Genomic DNA, 21,581 nt, shown 5'->3' on the forward strand with positions numbered 1-21,581 from the left:
TGTTTGTTTGTTTGTTTGTTTGTTTGTTTGTTTGTTTGTTTGTTTGTTTTTTGTTTGTTTTACCAACCGCCATTGACCCACTGGCCCGAAGGTATTCTGTTTTCTAGTGAAGCTTTCTCTTAGCAGCAGTAACAGTTGCAAACTTTAGATTGCAGCTAATTCAACATTAATTCTAGCACCACGTGCTGCACCGCAGCGTGACGCTTATCCATAGTTTTCTGAGCCCATGCCCACTAGAGGCCATTTGTGCCAGCTCTCGCACAAGTGGGCCCTTCTGCGCCTATCGGTAATCACGCGTCGGAATTGGTGGAGAGAGAGTACGTCGCAAAACGTCTTTTAAGCACAGTGTTCGCTGTTTCGTAGATGTGTCGATAGAATTGATAGAAAATACGTCGCAAAACGTCTTTTAAGCACATTGTTCACTGTTTCTTAGATGTGTCGATAACGTCATTTTAATTACCTCCTTTTTACCTTTTTATTTCCTCCAACAAAGCTAAGCAGTACTGGAAGTGGATGAATGGGTGAATAACCAGCACTGTAATCACTTATAAAAAATACCGGTACGAACACAAACTTGCACGGAAACGCCTGCCTTCGTTGCAAGCTTGCACCTCCTCGGAAAGACAACTGTGGTAAAACATTACAACCGGTAATCTGTCCAACCTGCTTATGCCTAGTCTTTTTATTTGTATATCGCCCCCAGACGTTCTCACTGGAGTACTTTCGCGGTCGAGCCTGGTCGTTTACCGCTTTACCGCACCAAAGGCCCGCTATACCGACCCCCCTTCGGCAAGGGAGGTCACGGCCCCTGTGCAGGGTCAGGCTGCGCGTGGGCGGCGTCTATGCCGCAGGCCATGCGGCACTCCCGGCGCGTGTGGAAGTTGTTGCCGTTGGTGTCACAGCCTCCCCACAGGAAGCGGTCGCACATGAGCGTGCGGTAGTTGAAGAACCAGCGCCGGTGGATGGCCTTGCAGTGGCCACGCCGCGGACGTCGGTAGCAGACCGCGCTGCGGCGGCCCGGCTCGTCTGCACACGTTCGAGCGTGATCCTATGCTCAAAGAATCTACGAGCACTAAAGGGCATTAAAGGGAAACTGCATAGGTTTTAGAAATCAATGGGCTTAAGAGGGTCGAATGTATGAAACTTGCAGGTAAAGCATGCGAAGCCTTTTTGGGCTAGCACTTGAAATGGTGAAGAAATCGCCGATTAAAATCCGGACGCTCTTCAAGCTTCTCCGCAGCGCACAGCACCAAGTGGGGGGCGCATGTTGACAGCCGTCAACGAAGGTATCGGTACATTTACAATGCGCAAACGCTTGCACTGCAGGAAGAAAACGAACGCCACCGAAGGCAAACTTTGCCGAGAGTTGTTTGGCAGCCTCTAACGAGTGAGGGCAGGGTGTGGCTGACGATAGAGGTAATTTGATATCACGCCTTCCTTGACGTCGCGCTGAATTTCTCTGCACTCCTCCGGTGCATTAAGGAGAAGCGCAAAATTCAATCGTCGATTGTCACTATTATAAGTGCTAGTGCAAAAAACACTTGGCATGCGTTACCTAGAGCCTATATAGGTTTGAATCCTTGAATATCGCAAAATTCTCGAAAAAGTGCTGCAGTTGCCCACATTAAGCAGCGAACTTTGAGCGGACAGGCGTTTAAGCCGCTGACGGCAGAGATCAAAGTCCGAGTACGTTGCACAATCAACCGCCACCAAGGATGGTTGATCAATCAACGCAATGCTGACGTGGTAGTGCGCAGGTCAAGTATAAATTCCAAAAATCGCGCCCTCTTTTTAAGCGGGGGCCTGCGACAAGATTCGCTAATCGGACGGTAATTAAGCTTCTAGTTCTTTTTGAAGATCACATTAATGAATTACGCTGTAATAAAATAATAAGAAAGCACATCTCTCTAACTTGGTGCCAGCTCATCGGTACACAAGAGAATTTACTAATGTCGCAACCTCCCAGGTAGGCATACAAGGTCATTTTAAGCGTAAAATGCTTTTAGCTCCCGTTGTCGGTGCTCCGCGGGTCACCTTGGTGCTAGAACGGAGGAGAACACGGAAGCGAACCTAAACGGACATTGGCGAAACTTTCAATTCTTGATGCCTATGTGCTGCGCTGCCACCGGAGCAGCGCTTGCGTCAACGATACTGTCTTCCCAGTCGCGTGGTAGTACACTGCATCCGTGGTGGGCGAAGACAAAGTGCGGCGTGAAGGAGCCTATTTAACAGTGTTTTCTACGAATTCGCCATTTTTTCTTCTTTAAATTTAACTTTTCTTAACTTTCGCATTTGGCCACTTTTTAATTTTGAACTTGTATCCTTACGTCGCCGCCCTCTATTTGCGCAGTGGGACCGATTCAGCGCCCCTAGCGGGGTGAAAGTCAACTAGCGGTTCCGGTGCTAGCGGCCAAAGCGGAAGTTAAGCAGGACAGACGCGGTGATCCAGCGGCGCTAGTAGCCGAATTAAGAGCGGCGTATAGGAAACGCTAAGCGCAAGAGGAGGCGATGTGGTTGACACGCTGGTGTCGATGATTTGTCGCATCACATTGCATGCTCGCCTCTCAGTTTCCTGGTGCCGCTAGTGTCGACAAATGCTAGAAGGCGCCCGTTCTTCATCGCCGAACTGCCTACTGAATAATATAAACGCCATCTGCTGAATGTCAAAGACTGCTACACCTCAAACAAGTGAACGAGCAGCCAATAAGACTATTCCATGGGGAGTCCGAAAAGCAATAGAAGTTGTGCTCTCTTACGAGAATATTACGAGAGCTGCACGAGCGGGTTTAAGATAAAAGTTGCTGACTACTCGTTTGGCCAAGGAAACCGTACTAAAGAGTGTGTTTAGTTTCATTAAGATTGTTAGCCATACCGGAGGCAGTATATATTCCACAAGCTTACTTTTTGCACCGTTTTTACTGCTTCAAAGTTGTTTTAATGACTTAATCCTCGTAATAACCGCACCCCCCAAAATTTTTAGAGATTTTAGAGGAAAAAAAGCGCTTTCGTTATGCGAGTAAACATAGAAGTTAAGCATCTCGGAGGGTACAAATTTTTTCTGCATAATTTCGTCATGCTCCTCAGTAAAATGCGAACATTTTTACATTTTCCCCTCTATAAAGAAAACGAAACAAAAAGCATCAGTGGTACGAAAGGCACCCCTGCTGCTCGCTCTAAGGCACCCCGCTAAGGTTTCCCTATAATTGACTCTCATCTGCACATTGTATTTGGAAAGTTTTCATGTGTGCATAAATAAGGGTATTAGTGTACTTGCCCTTGGGTCTTGGAAGTGGTGTTCCCGTGTCTGAAATAGAAAGAAATCGAAGTACACAGTTTCAGCATTTAGGCACCGAATCTACCTTACTAACACGCCTCAGTAGCATATCCAGTGTAGAAGCTATGCTGCAGAAGCTCATGCACGGGAAGGCAAGCGTAGCAGGGGGCGGCAGAAAGTTAAGTGGGCGGATGAGATTAAGAAGTTTGCGTGGACACGGTGGCCGCAACTGGCAAAAGACAAGGTTAATTGGAGAGACATGGAAGAGGCCTTTCAGTGGGCGTAGTCAGGCTGGTGGTGATGATGATGATGAAGATGATGATGGTTGTGGTGGCGGTGGTGGTGGTGGTGATGATGACGATGATGATGATGATGATGATCATCACGACGACGACGACTGCGGCGACGACAACGACACGATGTTTCAGCTAAGGCCGTTCGTAATTCTTTAAAATATGTTTCTAGAGTTAGAACAGCGCTCTCTTCGGCATTTCGCTGTCAGCGCTGCTGAACACCGGTATAGAAACCGAAACCGCACGGTCGTAGGCCTGAATAGCGCTCTCACTGGCCGCGCGGACTTGGTTTCACCCGCGTGCAGGCCCGAAATTCTTTGCGCTGCAGCCGGGACGAGAATGCCATTTTCGAATCCCTGAAAACTGATACGGATGTTGCTTGCGGTGGGCTACAGACCTCTAAATAAATGCTGAGCTTAACTGTAATGCAGTCGAACCTCGTTGTAACTCGTTGTAACGAAGGAATGACGATTCCCATTGGAAGCTCTCATTGAAGCCCATGTATTTGATATTTCGTTAATACGAAGCTACCAGTTATTGGAGCAACGCTTCGAACCAGAGCCAGAGGTTTCGCATGCATCATGGGATTCGACCGTTTTGTGGCTAGTGCTAGTAGGCTACAACGTTTTATATAGCATCACGAGGTCGTCAGGAAAGTGCTCAGCGGCGAAGGTGGCTCCGCCGACCAGGTGATTGCTACGACGAGGGTAAATGGAAGCATTGGGCCTCAGCTGGAAACGTGCAGCGAGAGAAAAATTTTTAATGGCGACGAGTCTGCCGTCTTTTTCCAGATGTTAGCGTAGAAAACATCAGGCCTTAGAGGTGAGCCCTGTCATGGGGAAAATATGGCAAAGTGCGCATCACAGTACTTTTGTGGGGTAACATGGACGGCGCGGAAAAGTTACCACCTCTCGTAGTAGCCAAAAGTGTCTGTCCCCGCTGCTTCAAAGAAAAGGGCAAGCTCAAAATTAAATACATGTCAAATCGCAAAGTGTAAATGACACGTGAGATTTTTGCGGATTGGCTCTGTGCCTGGGACGAGCAATTAACGAATAGAAACCAAAAGAGATGCCTTATTTTAGACAACCGCACATCTCACCATTGATGTGCCGTATTGCAGAGCATCAAAATACACTTTTTGCCGCCAAACTGCACAGCAGTAGTACAACCTCTTGACGAAGGTATTAAGGCGAAAGCCCTTAACGGCTCATACTGTCGTCCGTTAACAGAGCGTGTCACACAATTTACTCGCACATTTACCCAAATAAGTACACGGGTACATTCTGCCCTCAGCCAGCCAACCTCACGCATATGATGTGGGGTTGCTCAAATCTTCCCAAACGACATAGCAACATTGAAATATGGAGCAGTGGGAGGCACTGATGGGCAACTCGGATCCAGCCGTCTAAGTGGCGGCATGCAAGTGGGCTGCGGAGGCCGCCGGAACTCAAGCGCTCCCGTCTGCCTGATCCCATCACCCTTCCCTTTTCAATCTGCGCACAAATAAAGTCTTAGACCAACGTTAATGGAGTTCCATGAACGTTGTCTTAAACAACAACACGCGTTTAACTCGGGAACTAAAAGAAGATAGAACACCAATAGTTGCTTCAGATAGAGGAGGAAAAAATGAACCTGGAATCCAAGTTTGATGACTGTAGATCAACAAATAATTAATTATAGGCAAAAACATCGAAATTCCTTCGAAATAGCGCAGGCGTCGATGTAGCCAAGAAAACGGCGTGACGTCACATCCACCGGAAGTCGTCACGGCATAGTGAAAATTGTCACAGGATGGTCGGCAAAATGTCGGATTTGTGTCAAATTAGATGGGAAAATGTGTAATTATTCCCCGAAAGATGTATAATTTAGGTATCGATATAGCCACGAGAATGGTGTGATGTCACATCCACCGGAAGTCGTCACGGCATAGTGTCCTCTGCTTTCGCCTCTCAACTGTTTGGTTTCCAAAGTGTCCTCGGAATTTTTATCATATCTTCCAAGGCGGGCTACCAAAAGCGGTTCATTGACAGGTTTCTGCGGAACATTAGGCTGAAGCGATTGATGAAGATTGACCTACATACGCCGATTGAGATGTTGCAGGCCTCATGGACGCACCTTACTGTGGAGGCCATCGCAAACTGTTTTCGCCGTGAGTCATTTCACGCCAGAACCAGCGACCTTGGCAGTGATTCACCGGAACGACTAACCACGCCAGAAGAAATTATCGCGTCTCACGAAGTCTCACCGTCGTGGAAAGCGCTTTGTGATGCCGGCATCGTGACTGACGGAGAATCGTTCTGTAACTATGTGAGTGCTGATGCGGACACAGTGACCACCGAGGACTTAACCGACGGCGGCATCGTACGCGCTGTAACCGGACCGCTCGATGAAAGCGACGGTGAGGAGGCCGAGGAGTGCGGGCCGTCGCATATCTGTGAATTCGACGCAACGGCGTCGTCGTACGCGCTATATGCGGTGGACTTGCTGCGCTGCTACTCCAGGCCACATGAAGACGGGGAGAACAGTTTCGATATGATGGCTGCAGCTGAGACTGCAATCTTTCGCTTGAGGAAGACTCACCAGAAAAAAAATCATGCACTTTTTGCACCGGAGTGAGCTGAATCATGCTTTCCTGCAATAAAATATTAAATGCGTCAATGATTTATTTTCTTACTGAACAAAATGCAATTTAGGTCTTGATCATGGACGGCGAGCGCCTGCCATGCGAAGAAGCCCTACGCTGTCCTCGGTCTCCAAAGCAGTAGGTAAGGTCCGTTAGCGCGCTTTACTTTTCCCTCAAGGTCAACACGGGCTATAACGACGCTACGGCTATAGCGAAGTAATCGCCAGGCCCCTTCAACTTCGTTATAACGAGGTTCAAGTTAAGAGTTCGCTATTTATATTTAGTCAACCAGCCTGCTAGATAACACTTCTTAGCTGCATTATGATGCAGACAACCACTGCCAATGTTAAGACAAAGAAAGTGCTCTTAACTGAAAAAAATCACATTTTTAAAAATTGTTAACAGTCTTAGATGAAACACCCTGAATATATCCCCTGCTCCATGGTCAGCTGATGGCTCTGATGTGTTATCGGGCGAGGTCTCTATTTCGGCCAGGGTGTCGAACCGGAACCGAACCTGAACCCGAAACCGGAACCAAACCCGAATTTTCACCTGGAACCGGAGCCGAACCGAACCCATATTTTTTTCGCCATCTTGGAACTGAACCCGAACCGGAACGATTCAAAGGAACCGTTCCGAACTGGTTCGGAGCTCGGTTCAGCCCCGCTTTTTTTGCAACCCGGCACACTTCTTCTTTTTTTTTTTTCACACAAAATGAGATAGCCTAGCGCGTAGGTTTATCCTTCCCAAGCTGTCTGTGCTGGAAAGTGGGAGAATGGCACCCAGTACTTCAGACGACAAAATTGAATGAAGTATGGTGTGTGGAAAGAAACCTAATCGACTCTTCTGCAATATACTAGCGCCAATTCTAAAGCACTGTAAGTCAGGTTTACGTGAAATCTTGAGTTATTACTTCTCCTTTTCATGTTTGCGTATGATTTTAATCAAATTGTTAGCATTGATCTAACTCAATAAAGGACTATAGACACCAAATTTTTCCTTGCGCATTTTCTTCTTTCAAACGATGATTTCGACATTGGTATACATGGAACACCTCTTGGTATTTGCCTACAGCCAATACATAATTTGTTTTTGGATTTCTTCGTGACCTTGTTTTAGTTTCATCAGCAGAACGATGGCTGTTAACTGTAGTTAAATTTAGGTTACATGAGGCACGAAATAAACCGGCAATGTAACTGCTCGTAAGTCGTTTGTTGTAATTCTAGCCTTTGACGCAGGCTGGTTTATGTGCAGTAGTGAGTCAAAACGAAGTATCAGCGTCTATATCACAGTTTTTGCAGGCCTCACGTGACAGTTCAACTACAAGTCACAGCATTTTTAGGTTGATGAAACCGAAACAGCATGGAGAATAAATTCTTTTCAAAATTATTCAGCGGCCGTAGGCGAATACCGTATGGTGATCCACGTATCCCAATATCTAAGTCATCGTTTGAAAGAAGAAAGCACCCAATAAAATTTGTGTGCACAGTCCTTTAAGCACCGATTGAAAATGCCTTCCCTTTATTTGTGTCATTTAGCGCAAATATATGAAACATTAGCGCAACGACCCAACAACGCTGTGGCAGCAGTTTTTGGAAAAATGAAATGGCGCAGTAACAGTGTCAAGGGAAGGGGGAGGGTGGGAGTGAAAGAAGAAAGGAAGGAAGAGGTGCAGTTGGGGACGGCTTCGAGATTTTTGGACTTCAACATGCACTGACACCACACAGCACATGGGTGCCTTTTGCGTTTCCCTCCAACGAAACGCCACCGGGTTCGAACCCGCGGGTACACCGCATAAGTAGCCGAGCGTCAAAAACACTGAGCCACAGCAGTGAGTAGAGCAAAGTTTACTTTTAGAAGCGTTCGTTGTCACCGACAGCAGGTACTAAATAAAATCCTTCACGATGGGTCAGTGGTGCAATAAAGAAAAAAAAAATGCCGCGGTGGCTGTGGAGCTAGGCTGCTGATCCAAGGTTGCGTCGCATCCGAGCCACGTGCACAATCACATGACCACGTCTGCGGAAGCGGCGATCGGAGCAGCGGTGAGCCACGTGGTCTTACGTCACAGCCACACCTCCGGCGCTCCAATCTGCTGAAGGTCAAAATGCAGTACTCGATGACCTTGGCGCAATATGACGTGATAGAGCTCTCACTCCAAAACTCTGGCTGGTTATGTTAATCTGGAGTCCACCACTACAGCGTCCATCGTATAGAGGCCGTGTATACTCGACACGTCCAACACAAGGTATTATTACTGTTATTACCAAATAAAGGATGGACAAATTGATGCAGCTTTTTTTTTAGAATCCGAATATTCTTTTTTGCACGTGATGCAAAAAAGCAATGAAAGGCAGACTCATGGCGGTGGTGAAGCTATACTTATAAGGAAAAAATTAAATACTGATTACACAAAGGGGCAATGCCGAAATGCATGCGTTCGCTTGCATGTGATAGTGGTTACGCACAGAAAGATGCTACTGCAATGAGATGCAACTGCGATGAAATGATTCCGTTACGCCGAACTGTTCTGCTTATAAAAACATGATGCCAGTCGTTAGCAGGCCGCTTCATCACACTGTTCTCGGACTGCTTGATCTTGGATTCTCTGTCTCGCGGCTTATATCTACTTTTCGCTGTCATACTTCCGTTTCTTGGTGTCTGAGACGAGAGGCTTATGCTTGTTGGCGTTTTTTCGTAGAACGCTTGGGCAATGGCATACGTTGAGCATTCACAACAATCCGCCTCGGCTACATCCATCGGGTGCAGGCGAGGGATGGGGGACGGTGGGAGGGGTGATGCTTTACCAGTGAGTGGCCGGATGTGCGCTTGCAGGGGTGTGCATCAACAAGTGTGGAGGCTGAACACACACACACACACACACACACACATACACACACACACACACACACGCACGCACGCACGCACGCACGCACGCACGCACACACACACACACGCACACACACACACACGCACGCACGCACACACACACAGTGCGGTTATTTTTGGGAAGGGAGGCTAAACTGCTAACGCAGTAAAAAGGAAAACTAAACGGGTATGCACACTCCGAGTTTGATTCGTATCAGTGGCGGCGCAACAGAAAACCTCCGTTTGGAGATGCCTTAGGTTACTCCGCCATCTCCGAGGCTTCTTTTTATCGTTGTTGCATGAAATATTAGGAACCTCTATGACATTCCTCGTGCCTTGCTTGATCTCGTCGAATTCAGAGATCTCAGCATAAGTCCTTACGCCACCATGGCTCCCTTACTCCGCCCGCTCATCGAAATTTCGGAATGAGTCAGGAGATTGAGCTTGAGCGGCATATTTCTTAAGCGGTAAAGAGCTCTCTTCTCTGAACAGCAACCTTGTTGAACGCGGGGGTTCTGCGTGTTGATCCATCATGCGGGTGTTCCACACGCTAAGCGGTCCTACGAACACGAAGAATTCGCACGGAATTCTGGAGTCTTTCGTCGCAGACAGAAATGTTATTGTGAAGTGCATGATCTCAATGTCCATTTTAAGAGACTGCTAAAGTATGCCCAAAAAACGCAGCATCACGACAAAAAGAAACAATTACTTTGTTGCTCAGTGATTTCTCGTTGCTCTCACGGGTAGCAATTCACTGACCACGGCACAAACGCCTCCTTAGCGCAAAGGTACGTCCTAAAACGTAAGATACACGTTTGAAGCGTGAAAAATGTTTTTGTGGCCGATTAAAACTACAGTAAAGCCCATTTATAACGAACCTGACGGTCACGCGGATTCCGTTCGTTATATCTGATGTTCGTAGTAAGTGGACTCTTCGTATAAAAGCCAAAAATACTTAGGCTACTAAAAGTGGAGTTTATTTCTTATAAAACTGCTTTATGCGCGCCTACTTGTGCAAAGCAGATCCTGCAGCGGCTCTTTCCAGGCTATCTAGGGTGGTCAGTTAATCCTCGTGGAGACCCTTGCTGCCAACTATCAAATTTAGCGACGGGCGTATAAGTAATCGTGGTTGAAGTGTCCACAGCAGCTGGTGGCTGGTCGGCCACATAAAAAAGATTCCTGAGAGTACGGGAGTGCTTGTACTTGGTGTTCGTCTTCGTCACAGCCCGCACTTCTGCAATTTTGGGGTCTGCAGGAGCATAGTTATATATATATATCTAAGGGAAAATCTGGCCAGCTATGGATCAACGAAGCGTTGTCACACATCTACATGCATCCGGTCACGTGTGTTTTCGAGCTGCTTCTGTCGTTCCTGTGCTCATGCAGCGACGAAAGTAGCGCAGCGCTCGTGGCACAGAATGCATTAGTTGAACTGGCCGCTGTATGGCGCTACCTGCACGTGGAAGCAGCGCAAAAAATAAAGCCGTCTGGGCAGGCTATGCGTACCACGTGACCAGCCCGTAGCTAGCACGCATGGCTAGCAAGGCTTTAAAAATTCTCAAATCGCTGCTGTTACTTGATCCACGACCATGGTCAGTAGCTTCGATTTCGACGCTGCCCCTTTCTCACACGCACCGCGCTTCTTCTACTTGAGAGGCTTTGCCCAGCCGGCGAACACGCAGGCAGTGATTACCCTCCTTTGCCGTCGACGCGGGCTTGGCCTGCTGTTACTTACTGTTTGAATTAGGGAGTTATAACATATCATTACCGTGTTTACGTTACTGTGTACAGTGTTCCCAGACGCCGGATTTTCCGGTTAGCGCTGCGCACTGCAGTGCCGCCTTTTATCGCATTTTTGGGTCGACATGTTCATTCCTGAGCGGTGTCGTGAAGGTTGAGAGACGTTCTCTCACTCCGCGCTTACTGGAAGCACGACCTCTTCAACTTCGAGGATAGTCTACCGCGCCTCCTCGTTCGCTATAACCAAGTGGTGCGGCAAAAGTTTTTAGTTGTATCTGCGATTAATTGTCTTTGCCCTTATGCATATTTTCTCGGTAACACCGTACCCGTTCGTAATAAGCGAGCGTTCGTTATATATTCGGCCGTTGGGCTGGACTACATCTGTTGAATTTGTATCAAGAAAGGCTAGGTAAGGCTGCAGATATATGGGTAGAGGAATTAATGACCGATCACAAAATTTGTCGTCTGCCTTGTGGAGAGGTCGTACAGGTATCCCAAGGAAAAGCGAAGAGGGAGAAAACCGAATGGATCAGCACAAAGTTCTCTCACGACCATGTCCAGAAAAGACAGACGAACACTGAGCCGCCTATTAAGCACAGCTCCCAGAAAGGGTTTGTTTGTAGTTTAAAAGATAAATGCCCTGAAACAAGTTGGTTAACAAATGGTGCACGACACATTCACCAGACTCTACCAGGCGCAAAAAATTCTGTAGAGGCACAGGCTCCCTTCGATAGCCCCCAGGAAAAGCTACAAAAATTCTACGCAGTGCAAGTACACCTTCTTCCTAGCAGAATGCTGCACTTGCAAGAATGTTGCAACGCAACATCCCAACGAAGATGTTACCAATTTGTGTGTGTGCAGAAACGAAGCGCCTCAACCTAACTTATCCAAGCGTGTTTTTTTTTATCATACTCTTTTTATCAGAACAAAAGAGGTCGACGTCATCATAACAATTCATAGTCGTAATTTCCCACTTTACTAGTAAGAATACACGATTAGCTGCCTTTTTTTAAGATACTGAGCTACAGGGGCTCTAGATATATAACGCGAGTCACAAAGGCTATTTCGAAGAGGAGATTTCAATAAAATATGTTTTGGTATGCTCAGTGTGTTAGGGAGAGCTAGTGCTCCCTCGAGGCTCTCGTTCGGGGTGGGGGGGGGGGGGGGGGGGGTTCTCGCTTATTCCGGTATCATGTAGGAAAGGGGGCCGGGGGGTGACTGGCAAGTCGGTTTCGGGACGACAAAAAGGTGTCTGTCTGTATATAGGAGCCGATGCATGGAAGCTCCTTTTTCTCGATAGTGCGCGGGAACGTAGAGGCCGGGTGCGGCGGTCATGTCGGCGCCCGCGTAAGTGCACTGCGTACGAAAAATTCCCGACTGACTCGAGCTTCAAAAAGATCAATTTCTCGCACGACGGGGTCTCCGAAATCGCTCAAGCTGGAGAGTTTTGTAGATGCAAAATCCACCGGCTTTTCTCCTCATATATCGTCAGACGGATTATAACATACACATAGCCGTACATTATATTTCGAGTTTATTTCATTTTACGGCTCTTGCCTTTAATTCGTCTTTTTGCCGCGGACAATAAATAAAGTGGGTAAAGTGAGGAAATCTCTAATTGAACAAATTTTTGCATTTTTTATTTTATATATCGATGCAACAAAAAAAGTAAACACCATAACAAGGTTGATTAAAACTCATCTACGTTCTAATTTTTTTTTGCCCTGAACCGGTTCGAACCGGTTCAGTACGGTCCGAACCGGTTCGAACCGGAACAGAATGTCGCTCTGGAACCGAACCCGGAACTGAACCCGAAAGGTGTGAACCCGAACCTGAACCGAACCCGAAAAAATTCCGGTTCGACACCCTGACGGGTTCGAAAAATACGTATTCGGTACGGCGCCTGACTTGAGCTCCGGCATCTCGCGCTGCTACGTGGCAATGGCGTCCCGGTCAACCCCCTCACTGACACCAACGATATCACTCAATATTTTTAGCACAGCGAGTCGTTTTACGGAACCCACCCTGGGCATTCGCGTGTGTAGAGAAAATAGTATTGGCATCGATCGAAGCGGCCAAGAGAGAACGAAGAGAACAAGGAAGGGAAGAGACTGGCGGGGCGCAATCGGGGGGAGAGAAATAGAAATAAGGGAAAAAAACACGCCGTAAAAGGGATCTGTCTCTCAAACTGCGCTTAGCAACTATATTCAACACCGAAACGTCATCCACAAGCACCCAACCTCAAAGGTGACCGAATACGTCAGCTAATCTATCCGGTCCTGTGCTTCTGCCTTCCCTCGAGCGATTGAAGAGCGGAAATGAAAGCACTCACTGAGCGGGAGCTCAGCCGAAAGGCCCCCTGATTCGGCCAACTTGGTCTCAACCGCGGCCAAACACGATACCGCCGCGGAATTGCAAAATCGATCCATTATAAACTCATCTATATCCGGACTGCAAATAATTGTCAAATACCGCAGGGCACATATCCGCCGCCTCGGATTTCTTCGAAAACTAGCCTTTTGCCAACTCGAATGGCAGCTCATGCCGAGCGTTCAACTAAGCCCTAGCCGAGTTTAGCCAATAATTTTAAACAAGTAGGTCAATTAGACCGCATTTTCCGGCGTTGCTGAGCTGTTGAAATCGCAGACAGGCACACAGCCGGTGTTCAGCATCGTTTGCGGTACACGCATACACCCTACCAGTTGCAACGCGTGAAGTGTGCGGCGAAAGCTACGCTCCAACCATCACGACATCGCTCGCTGATATTGTTGTTGTTGCCGCAAAAGCGATAAAACATATCCACAATGGGGGATTGGTCAGAGTTTGGTGCTGATCCAAACAGGATAAAAATTCATCCAGACTTATCTCAAGCGGCTCGTAAATACAAATTGAGGAATCTGGGAAAACGTATAAAATTTTGAGATATTTCGAGTAGGTCGGAATGGAAATCGAGGAAAAAAAGACTTGAGGGTGAAAAATAACTTAACCTCGGCCGTCTTCGTTGTCGTCTGCCCGCTGTCCTTGGACTACAACCAGTGCCGCACCATGGTAGCCCCTGGCAGCATACAAGGCTCTCCCGTAGCGTTACGGCGAAGCTTCATGAGTAGTAACAGTATTGAAGGAACGTGGAATTACTTTTTTTCTGCTTGTCCTCAGCTTCCTCAGCTTCCTCAGCTTCCGGAGCAGTCCTCAGCTTCCGGAGCAGTCCGTGTATTTGTGAGACCTTGTCGAAGAATAGGACGAAGTGAGAAAAAGGAAGCAGTGGAGAAGCCAGTGGACCGCGCTCCTGAAAGCTCGTCAAGGCCAAGATGTTTGGCCATCAAAACCTCGACGCAGCACTCCCGGCCCTTAACGCCGCGCTCAATACGCTTAACCAAGATGAAGCAGCCCAGCCGAACGCAGGACTCAACGCATTCAACATCGGCTTAATCGCGGCGCCCTTTGGTGTGTTCGTAACTGGATCCAGATTTCAACGCAGCCTGAACTTCGTTACGGGACTCAACGGGCCGCATGAAGGAGTTATTAGTGGTCCGCCCGTGACCTCATCGAGCATTCCTTTAAATGATCGTTACTTTGGCAGAGCTAGGAACCGAAAGCTGCAGTCTCCAAATTGGAAACGGATTCAGATGCCGCCCATAAAGAAGTGCATATACCAAGAACATTTGAATACGGACCAGCGATCGCCCAACGAAGTGGACGCCTACCGTAAGGCTAACGGCGTTGCTGTAGGGGGGCGTGGAGTGCCTAAGCCGCTTCTCAACTTGGACGAAACCAGCCTCCCCAAAGACCTGATGGCAGCCCTCCAGGCAATGAACTACAGCTCGCTCAGCCGACTCCAATCCCAGTGCTGGCCAGTGGCCCTCAGCGGCAGGGACCTTTTCGCTATTGTTAAGGACGAATCTGAGGGGAAGACACAGGGCTACCTGCTCCCTGCCATCGCTCACATTCGACATCAGGAACCCCTTAAGCACCGCGAAGGACCTATAGTCATTGTGTTGGCAGCTACCCGTGAGTCGGCTCAAGAGATTGAGCAGGCCGTCCTTGACTTTGCGAACCACACGAGCCTTCGAGTCGTGTTTCTCTCATCGGCCATCTCCAGAACAACACGAATCCAGCAGCTAAGGAAAGGCGCAGAGATCTGCGTCGCGACTCCCGGCCGCCTTGTTTCCTTCATGAAGAACAGAGACGTGAACCTGCGCCGTTGCTCCTACCTGGTGGTCGACGGTGCGGACCGTATGGTGGCGACGGGCCTCGAGCAGCAGCTTCGCACCATTACGAAAAACATCCGGCCCGATCGCCAGACTCTCATGTGGATCTCCTCGCCGTCACTGGACATGGAGCACCTCGCCGAAGAAATGCTCACGGACCACGTCACGGTCACAATCGGGGAGTCCCAGGCATGTAAGAACGAGCGAGTCGAGCACGTGGTCTTGGTCTTCAAGGACGACGAGAAAGAAAATGCACTCATTGGCCTCCTTCAAGACATACTTCTAGCGGAGGGCGACCAGGTCATCGTGTTTGTCAAAACGAAACAGACAGTGGATTACCTCGTGGAAAAGATGCAGGACCAAAACTTTCCTGCCGTCGGTATTCACTGGAGAAAGAGAGATACCGAGCTCGACTGGGCATTGAAGGTGTTCAGGCTCCGCATTGTGTCCATCCTGGTGACTACTCACTTTGCTGCGCGTTGTCTAAAGTCAGACGTCGTGCAAGCCGTGGTTAACTACGACCGCCCCGCAACACCAGGCGACTACACTTGGCGAGTGAAACACGCCGCTCGCGCCGACGGAACAGGCAAAGCCTACACTTTCTTGGAGCCATCCGATAGCTGCCATGCCAAACAGATGATTTCTATCCTCTGCGAGACGGAGCAAGACATTCCGCGCCAGGTCTTCGAAATTGCCGAGAAGAAGGCGCCATCGAGAAATTCACGACCTTACGACGAGTTCCAGTGAATCTTAGGTCTACTTTCTGCTTGAATAACCGGCACACTGTGGTGGTTATAAATTGTTCCGTGATCTAGCTGTCCGTTGCAAGGGGACAGCTGCATGTCTCACTGAACTTTACATTAATCCTTGACGCCTTCGTCAAAACTCAACTGGAAGATAATAGCAAAATAAAATTCGAAATGTGAAAGCATTCAAATTCTTTAGCGGCACAATGTGTTTCTAGATAACGATTAAACTCTGTGGTTGGCAGTTACGATTCACGCCCGAAAGAGAGACGGGAACAGAAACAGCAGTGTGGAAGCAAAAAAGAAAGATTTCATTCGCTTTAGTAGACACACCGCACTGTCGGCATTTCGGAATGCATTCCAGCAGCAATTTCAAACGTTTCGCATTTGTAACTGCAAAGTGAGCTTTATGAGGAGCTACTCCGGCAGTGCAAGTACAGTCATGAACGGGAGCGCCGCAGTCACGGCAAAAGTGTGATAGGAGCACCCAAATACCCTGTCGCTCCATCTCACCATTTGCAGGGTACTGCCAAAGGGGCATGACCTGGTCAACCTCCCAGCCTTTCAGTTCTTGTGTCTCTCTTCCTCTCTTGTCTTTTGGCCGCCGCGGTGGCTCAGCGGTTATGGTGCTCGACTGCTGACCCGAAAGACGCGGGTTCGATCCCGGCCGCAGCGGCTAGAATTTCTTTGGAGGAGAAATTCTAGAGGCCCGTGTACTGTGCGATGTCAGTGCACGTTAAAGAACCCCAGGTGGTCGAAATTTCCGGAGCCCTCCACTACGGCGTCTCTCATAGCCTTAGTCGCTTTGGGACGTTAAACCCCACAAACCAAACCAAATCTCTTGTCTTTTGAGCAGCTGGCTGGAAATATTGTCTTCAATACATGCCACATATCCTAATGCATTGATCACATTGCTTACAGCCCACAAAAACTCACCCAGTGCATTCGCCGACCGACAAAGTGCCCTCATGACTGGAACCCTCTCTAAGCAGTACCCTTAGCTCACAGCCCTGCTTTTACTTTATTCCACAGGCGTTCGTTTGACGAGTTGTGCACTGTGGACCGCTGCTATATACCACCAACAATGCCGTCATTACCGTATTGAGCCTAGAAAGGCTCCAGTCTAGCTCCATGCCCTGAAATGACAGCTTTTGAGAATGTCGCGATAAACTAACGCCTCAAAACAAAAAGAAAGGAGTTCCTGGCTCTGCCTGTACTCACGCTGGCACTCCTTCTCGCAGTCCTCGCGGTTCTCGAAGTTGTTGGCGTTCTCGGCGCAGCCCAGCCAGAAGAACTCCTGGCACTGGCGCGCGCTGGCGTTGTAGAAGAAGCGGCCGTGCAGCTTGCCGCACGAGCCCCGCTCCAGGGGCTGCAGGCACTCGGGCTCCAGCGCGGCGCACGCTGCGACCGTGCACACTGTCACACAAGCAGCACTGGACTCGAGGGCGTCGGGCTAGCGCGAACTTTTGGGATACTGTAGTCAGCTCACACCAGTAGGCGAATGTGAGAAAAGCGCTGCCTCGGTAGTATAAAAGCGACGCTTGCACTCCAAGCCGAAAAATGGTTGAAATGAGGCTATAGCTACACCACTTGCGCCTCGCGAAGAACGGCTAACCCAAAGAGATAATAACCATCCCCTGCAGCCGTTGTAATGTTTTCTGGCTTAGAGTGCGCCAAGTATAGACAAATGGGAATCCAGTCGACAAACACTTTAGCGCAACGCGCTGCACTCGTCATTCAAGAATGACAGGTTTCTCGGCCTTTTGGCTCAGGTCATTTGTAGATTTCATAATAGTATGGTTGGCTTTTGCCACAACTGACGCCACTTCCCTCTTCTAGAGCAGTTTTCATGCCAAGCGTGATGTTGGCCCTTATGGTCTTTAGATAATCGATATCGCCTCAGTAAAAATATCATGTTCTATATGCGTAGTCTGCCAGGTGTGCGTGCAACTAAGGCGGCCGTACCTGTACTTGCGTTAAGAATATGTCCCAGTGAGGCTGTCAGTCACGGCTATTATACAGCGCACAAATAATGCGATGAAAAGCTCACCGGTGAGGAGCGCGGCTACCGCGGAGGCCCAGAGCACACAGCAGAGACGATATGAACCCGGCGCCGGCATTGCCGCGTAGGCTGTTCGGTCCTGGCGTCGCTCTTAGCCTTTGTTCAGCGGTCGGCAGAGTTACTGCTCCGAACGCGAAGCTATGCGGCCTGCGAGCGACCCACCTCGTAAACATCTTCTGGCGCTGTGAAACGCCAGCACACAGCACGCTATTCGTTCGCCTCCATTCCGCAGCAACAGAGTGCCGCCAGGCGGGACTGTATTGCGCATGAATTAGGAAACATCCTCGAACTCCTTGTCGTGTTGGCCTCACCGCTATGGCGATGGAATTCTTAAGCCTGTGCCAAAAGAGAAAAGCAAAAGAATCACCATGTCCAACTTTCTGCGACAGAAATTTTGAAAACTGGAAAATTGTAATATATACTGTTATGGAATTATTGAAGGTAATGGTCCATTCGTCTGATATGTAGCAAAATCTTTCTTGTAAAATCTTTCCATTGATCGCATCGAACAGTTAAGACTGCCATAGAAAACCTATGACGATAGCAAAAACCTTAATAGAAAAAAAAAACACAACAAAAAACAAAACACTGCCGTCGGGTGATTTTCGGAGACATAAATTTTTTTAGTGAAATCTTGCATTAAATTTCAAAAAATGGCGCTCATGAACGTTTTCCTGCTCACAAAAATGCTTTTGTCCAGAATTGTTGGGTATGTCTTAATTTTCTCTCACCACTTACTGCGGCTCTATATGCAGTTCATAACGATTGAACTAAGGTTGCCAAGGAGCGCAGGCGCATGGGTTAAACACTGAGAAATTTCTTAAACCAGTTCGGCCGTAAGCAGTGACGGCCCCAGCGAAATTAGCCGGCCGCTGCATTGTGATCACTGATAAGGAGAACATACGTGAGGCTCTCGCCGCTGCATTTCGTTCATGTTATCGGTTATTGCGAAAGAAGTACCAGTGTCACAATGCTAAAATGCCGGCGTCAGTCTGTTTGTGGCCGCGGAGAATCCATAAGTACCACCAAGCTGCCTCCTCCCCACCCCAAAGCCTCCTACTTAGGGGAATGCCTGTCCACCCACCGCCCCCTCGACTCCTCCCTCCCCTAACGTCATCCACCCTCCAGAAAAATTATGTTGCGTGTTTAAAGCCTCGGCTTAGAGTAAAATCATGTATTAGAGTAAAAGCATCAAAGTAATCATCGAGTGTAAATCCAACTGCTTTCGCAGAATTATCCCATCATCTAGGAGCTGGTCGTCCAGTAATTCTTTTATATTTCTAAGAAGCTATACCACAGAAGCATCATACCTATCTAAAGTTCAATCCCTCCGCCTTCTTTTCTGCGCCCCCCACCACCACTACAATTTTTATGGTGCCGTCCTTGGCCGAAGTACGAACATAAGCGGTGCCTACGACTGAATGGATTGCGGGAACAACTCTCTGAAGAACTATGAAGAGAAGGACACTGCAGAGTTTTTCCACGCGCTAAGACGTGCTAAACTCTAGGTCTTCGCATTCCAAACGCTTTATTGAGCGGATTCTGAAATGAAATAGAAATGTCTCCATGCACCTTACCATAGTTGACACACACAAGGAGCCTGTGGCAATCTGAAATTCTCTGTACTTATTTGCTTCGCGAAGATATCAGTACTCGAATGGAAGCCGATGATACGCTTTTAGGGAGTCACTAGTTGCCAGTGCAGCGCCCTTAGTCCGATGACCCGATCTTTCAGTCTTAAAAAACTGCCTTCCCTTTATTTGCTGTAAATATGTAACCGTGGTTGCTGAAGCTTCCGTTGGTGCGTTAATATGTTGGCGCAGTTCGCACAGTTCAAGCACCTTTCAAGGGGAAAGAAAATCCTGTCTTCAAGTTCTTGCGGTGCCATTGCATTAGCTGAATTGCGCGCGACGTGTTGTTGTCAGCGCGATATGTGTGATTCAAATAACGCGCCAGGAGCGGTGGACGGCCTTGCCCCTATTAACGTCGCCACTAACCCCTACGTGCGACGGTCACAGGACCCTCACTTTCCACTTCACTGTTGTTCTTACAGTTTCTGTCAGGCAATGAAGTGTGTAAACGACACGGCTGAGGAGGTGGCCGCAGTGATTCTGAAGCTCGCGTTTTTTTTTTTTTTAAGTAATCCTTGTTGTACCTAGATGGCGCCACTACACGCAGAAAACTAAGATCTCGTCTCACGTTGGTTAATGGTCACAGCCATCCGCTGAGTAAATCTTGTAAGACTCTGCTGTCCGCAGCTACACCACATTCAAGCACAGTTGCGCGTTTTTGCTTTTGGAAGGATGCATAACACATTCGTAGCCATCAACCGCCGCGTGAACTGGAAGTCTGTCTTCGGTATCCATGCTTGCTGAAAGCGTGCGCTTTTCCACAGCGTGGGTTTACGGTGCCTTCTTTGCTTCATGTGGTTTAAACATTGGAACGGTACACTGCAAAACACATTTTAAATAACGTCATTAAATTTGTACTAGAAAGATGAGGAAAAGAAAGTTATAAGAAATGACAGTAAAGAGCGAAATAAAAAGTCAGTGCATTTTCTTTTTTTTTTTCCTGGGGGTAGGAAGTTTGGGGGGGGGGGGGGGGGGGGGTTGGCTGAGCAGCTCATTTGTTATAACCGATATAACCGAATGGTGCGGCCACTGCTGTTCGTTTTATCTGAGACTCACCAGAGCCACAGCCCTAATAGATAGTTCGGTGGCACCGCCACTCTCGTTCGTTATAAGCGAGCGCTCGTTACAACTGCAGCTGCTATAAGGGGGCTAGACTGTAACTGCATTCAAGGAGTGCTCGGTGGTTTACCAGCTAGGAAGCTGAGCGGTACGAATAACCTATGCTGTTTTGCTTACTACAATCGTGACAAATCCGTGTGTTCAGCCGCCGCGGTGGCTCAGTGGCTATGGTGCTCGGCTGCTGGCCCGAAAGACGCGGGTTCGATCCCGGCCGCGGCGGTTGAATTTCTTTGGAGGAGAAATTCGAGGCCCGTGTACTGTGCGATGTCAGTGCACGTTAAAGAACCCCAGGTGGTCGAAATTTCCGGAGCTCTCCACTACGGCGTCTCTCATAGCCTCAGTCGCTTTGGGACGTTAAACCCCATAAACAAACCAACCAAATCTGTGTGTTCAAAGTAAAGCGAGAAAAAGAGAAGCAGATCGAGCATGCTTTCAGTGCTCCAGATTAGAGTAGAATGGTTTTTAAACTTGTGCTCAATAAATTGATTACTCAGCGGATTGTTGTAACGCTGATTTCTTTTTATTCGCGATTATGTAATCTTTGCTTCCAGGGCGCTTCCCGTGTGACTCGCTCTCGCTGTTTTCTCAATACGGGACTGAATACTCACCTGATGGGTAAACACTAGATGGCTGTTTTTTTTTTATTATTATTAATGCTAAAAATACTGGTTAAGCCGGGAATGATGCTCCAGCATAAGTGGCGTGTTGCTAAAATGGAACGGGAAAAGACAAACCTACAACAAAAAAAAAAATCAGAAAGTATTCCACGTTTCCACGGTTTTACAGTGACGTTTTCTCATTCCGCGATATAGAGAAATCATTATACTTCATATGGCAGCTTGAGGGTTCAGGAGTGAATACGCGCATCAAGAACACCCACGTTGTTGACTCATGAAATGGCAATACAACTTCGCACAGTTGTTCACTCACAACCTTACATCGGGCAGAAATCGCTGTAAAGGCAGCTTGACGACGCAGAAACAAGGTGAATCCGACCTCCTTTGGTTGGCAATCTAGGGA

At 48.2% G+C, this 21,581-nt stretch overlaps 1 protein-coding gene and 1 pseudogene across 1 annotated transcript; one reads left to right on the forward strand and one right to left on the reverse strand.

Annotated features, from left to right (window-relative positions):
• Positions 1–799: 799 nt before the first annotated feature.
• Positions 800–18,745, reverse strand: LOC149341317 (doenitin-1-like; annotated as a pseudogene).
• On the forward strand, positions 14,104–15,750 carry LOC149341318 (putative ATP-dependent RNA helicase DDX5). The gene has a single exon (XM_089542760.1). The coding sequence runs from the start codon at positions 14,104–14,106 to the stop codon at positions 15,748–15,750; it is 1,647 nt and encodes a 548-aa protein (XP_089398886.1).
• Positions 18,746–21,581: the final 2,836 nt, after the last annotated feature.

This window comes from Amblyomma mixtum, chromosome 5 (genome assembly GCF_055824585.1).
Source record: "Amblyomma mixtum isolate Tamu chromosome 5, ASM5582458v1, whole genome shotgun sequence".
Lineage (NCBI taxonomy): Eukaryota > Metazoa > Arthropoda > Arachnida > Ixodida > Ixodidae > Amblyomma > Amblyomma mixtum.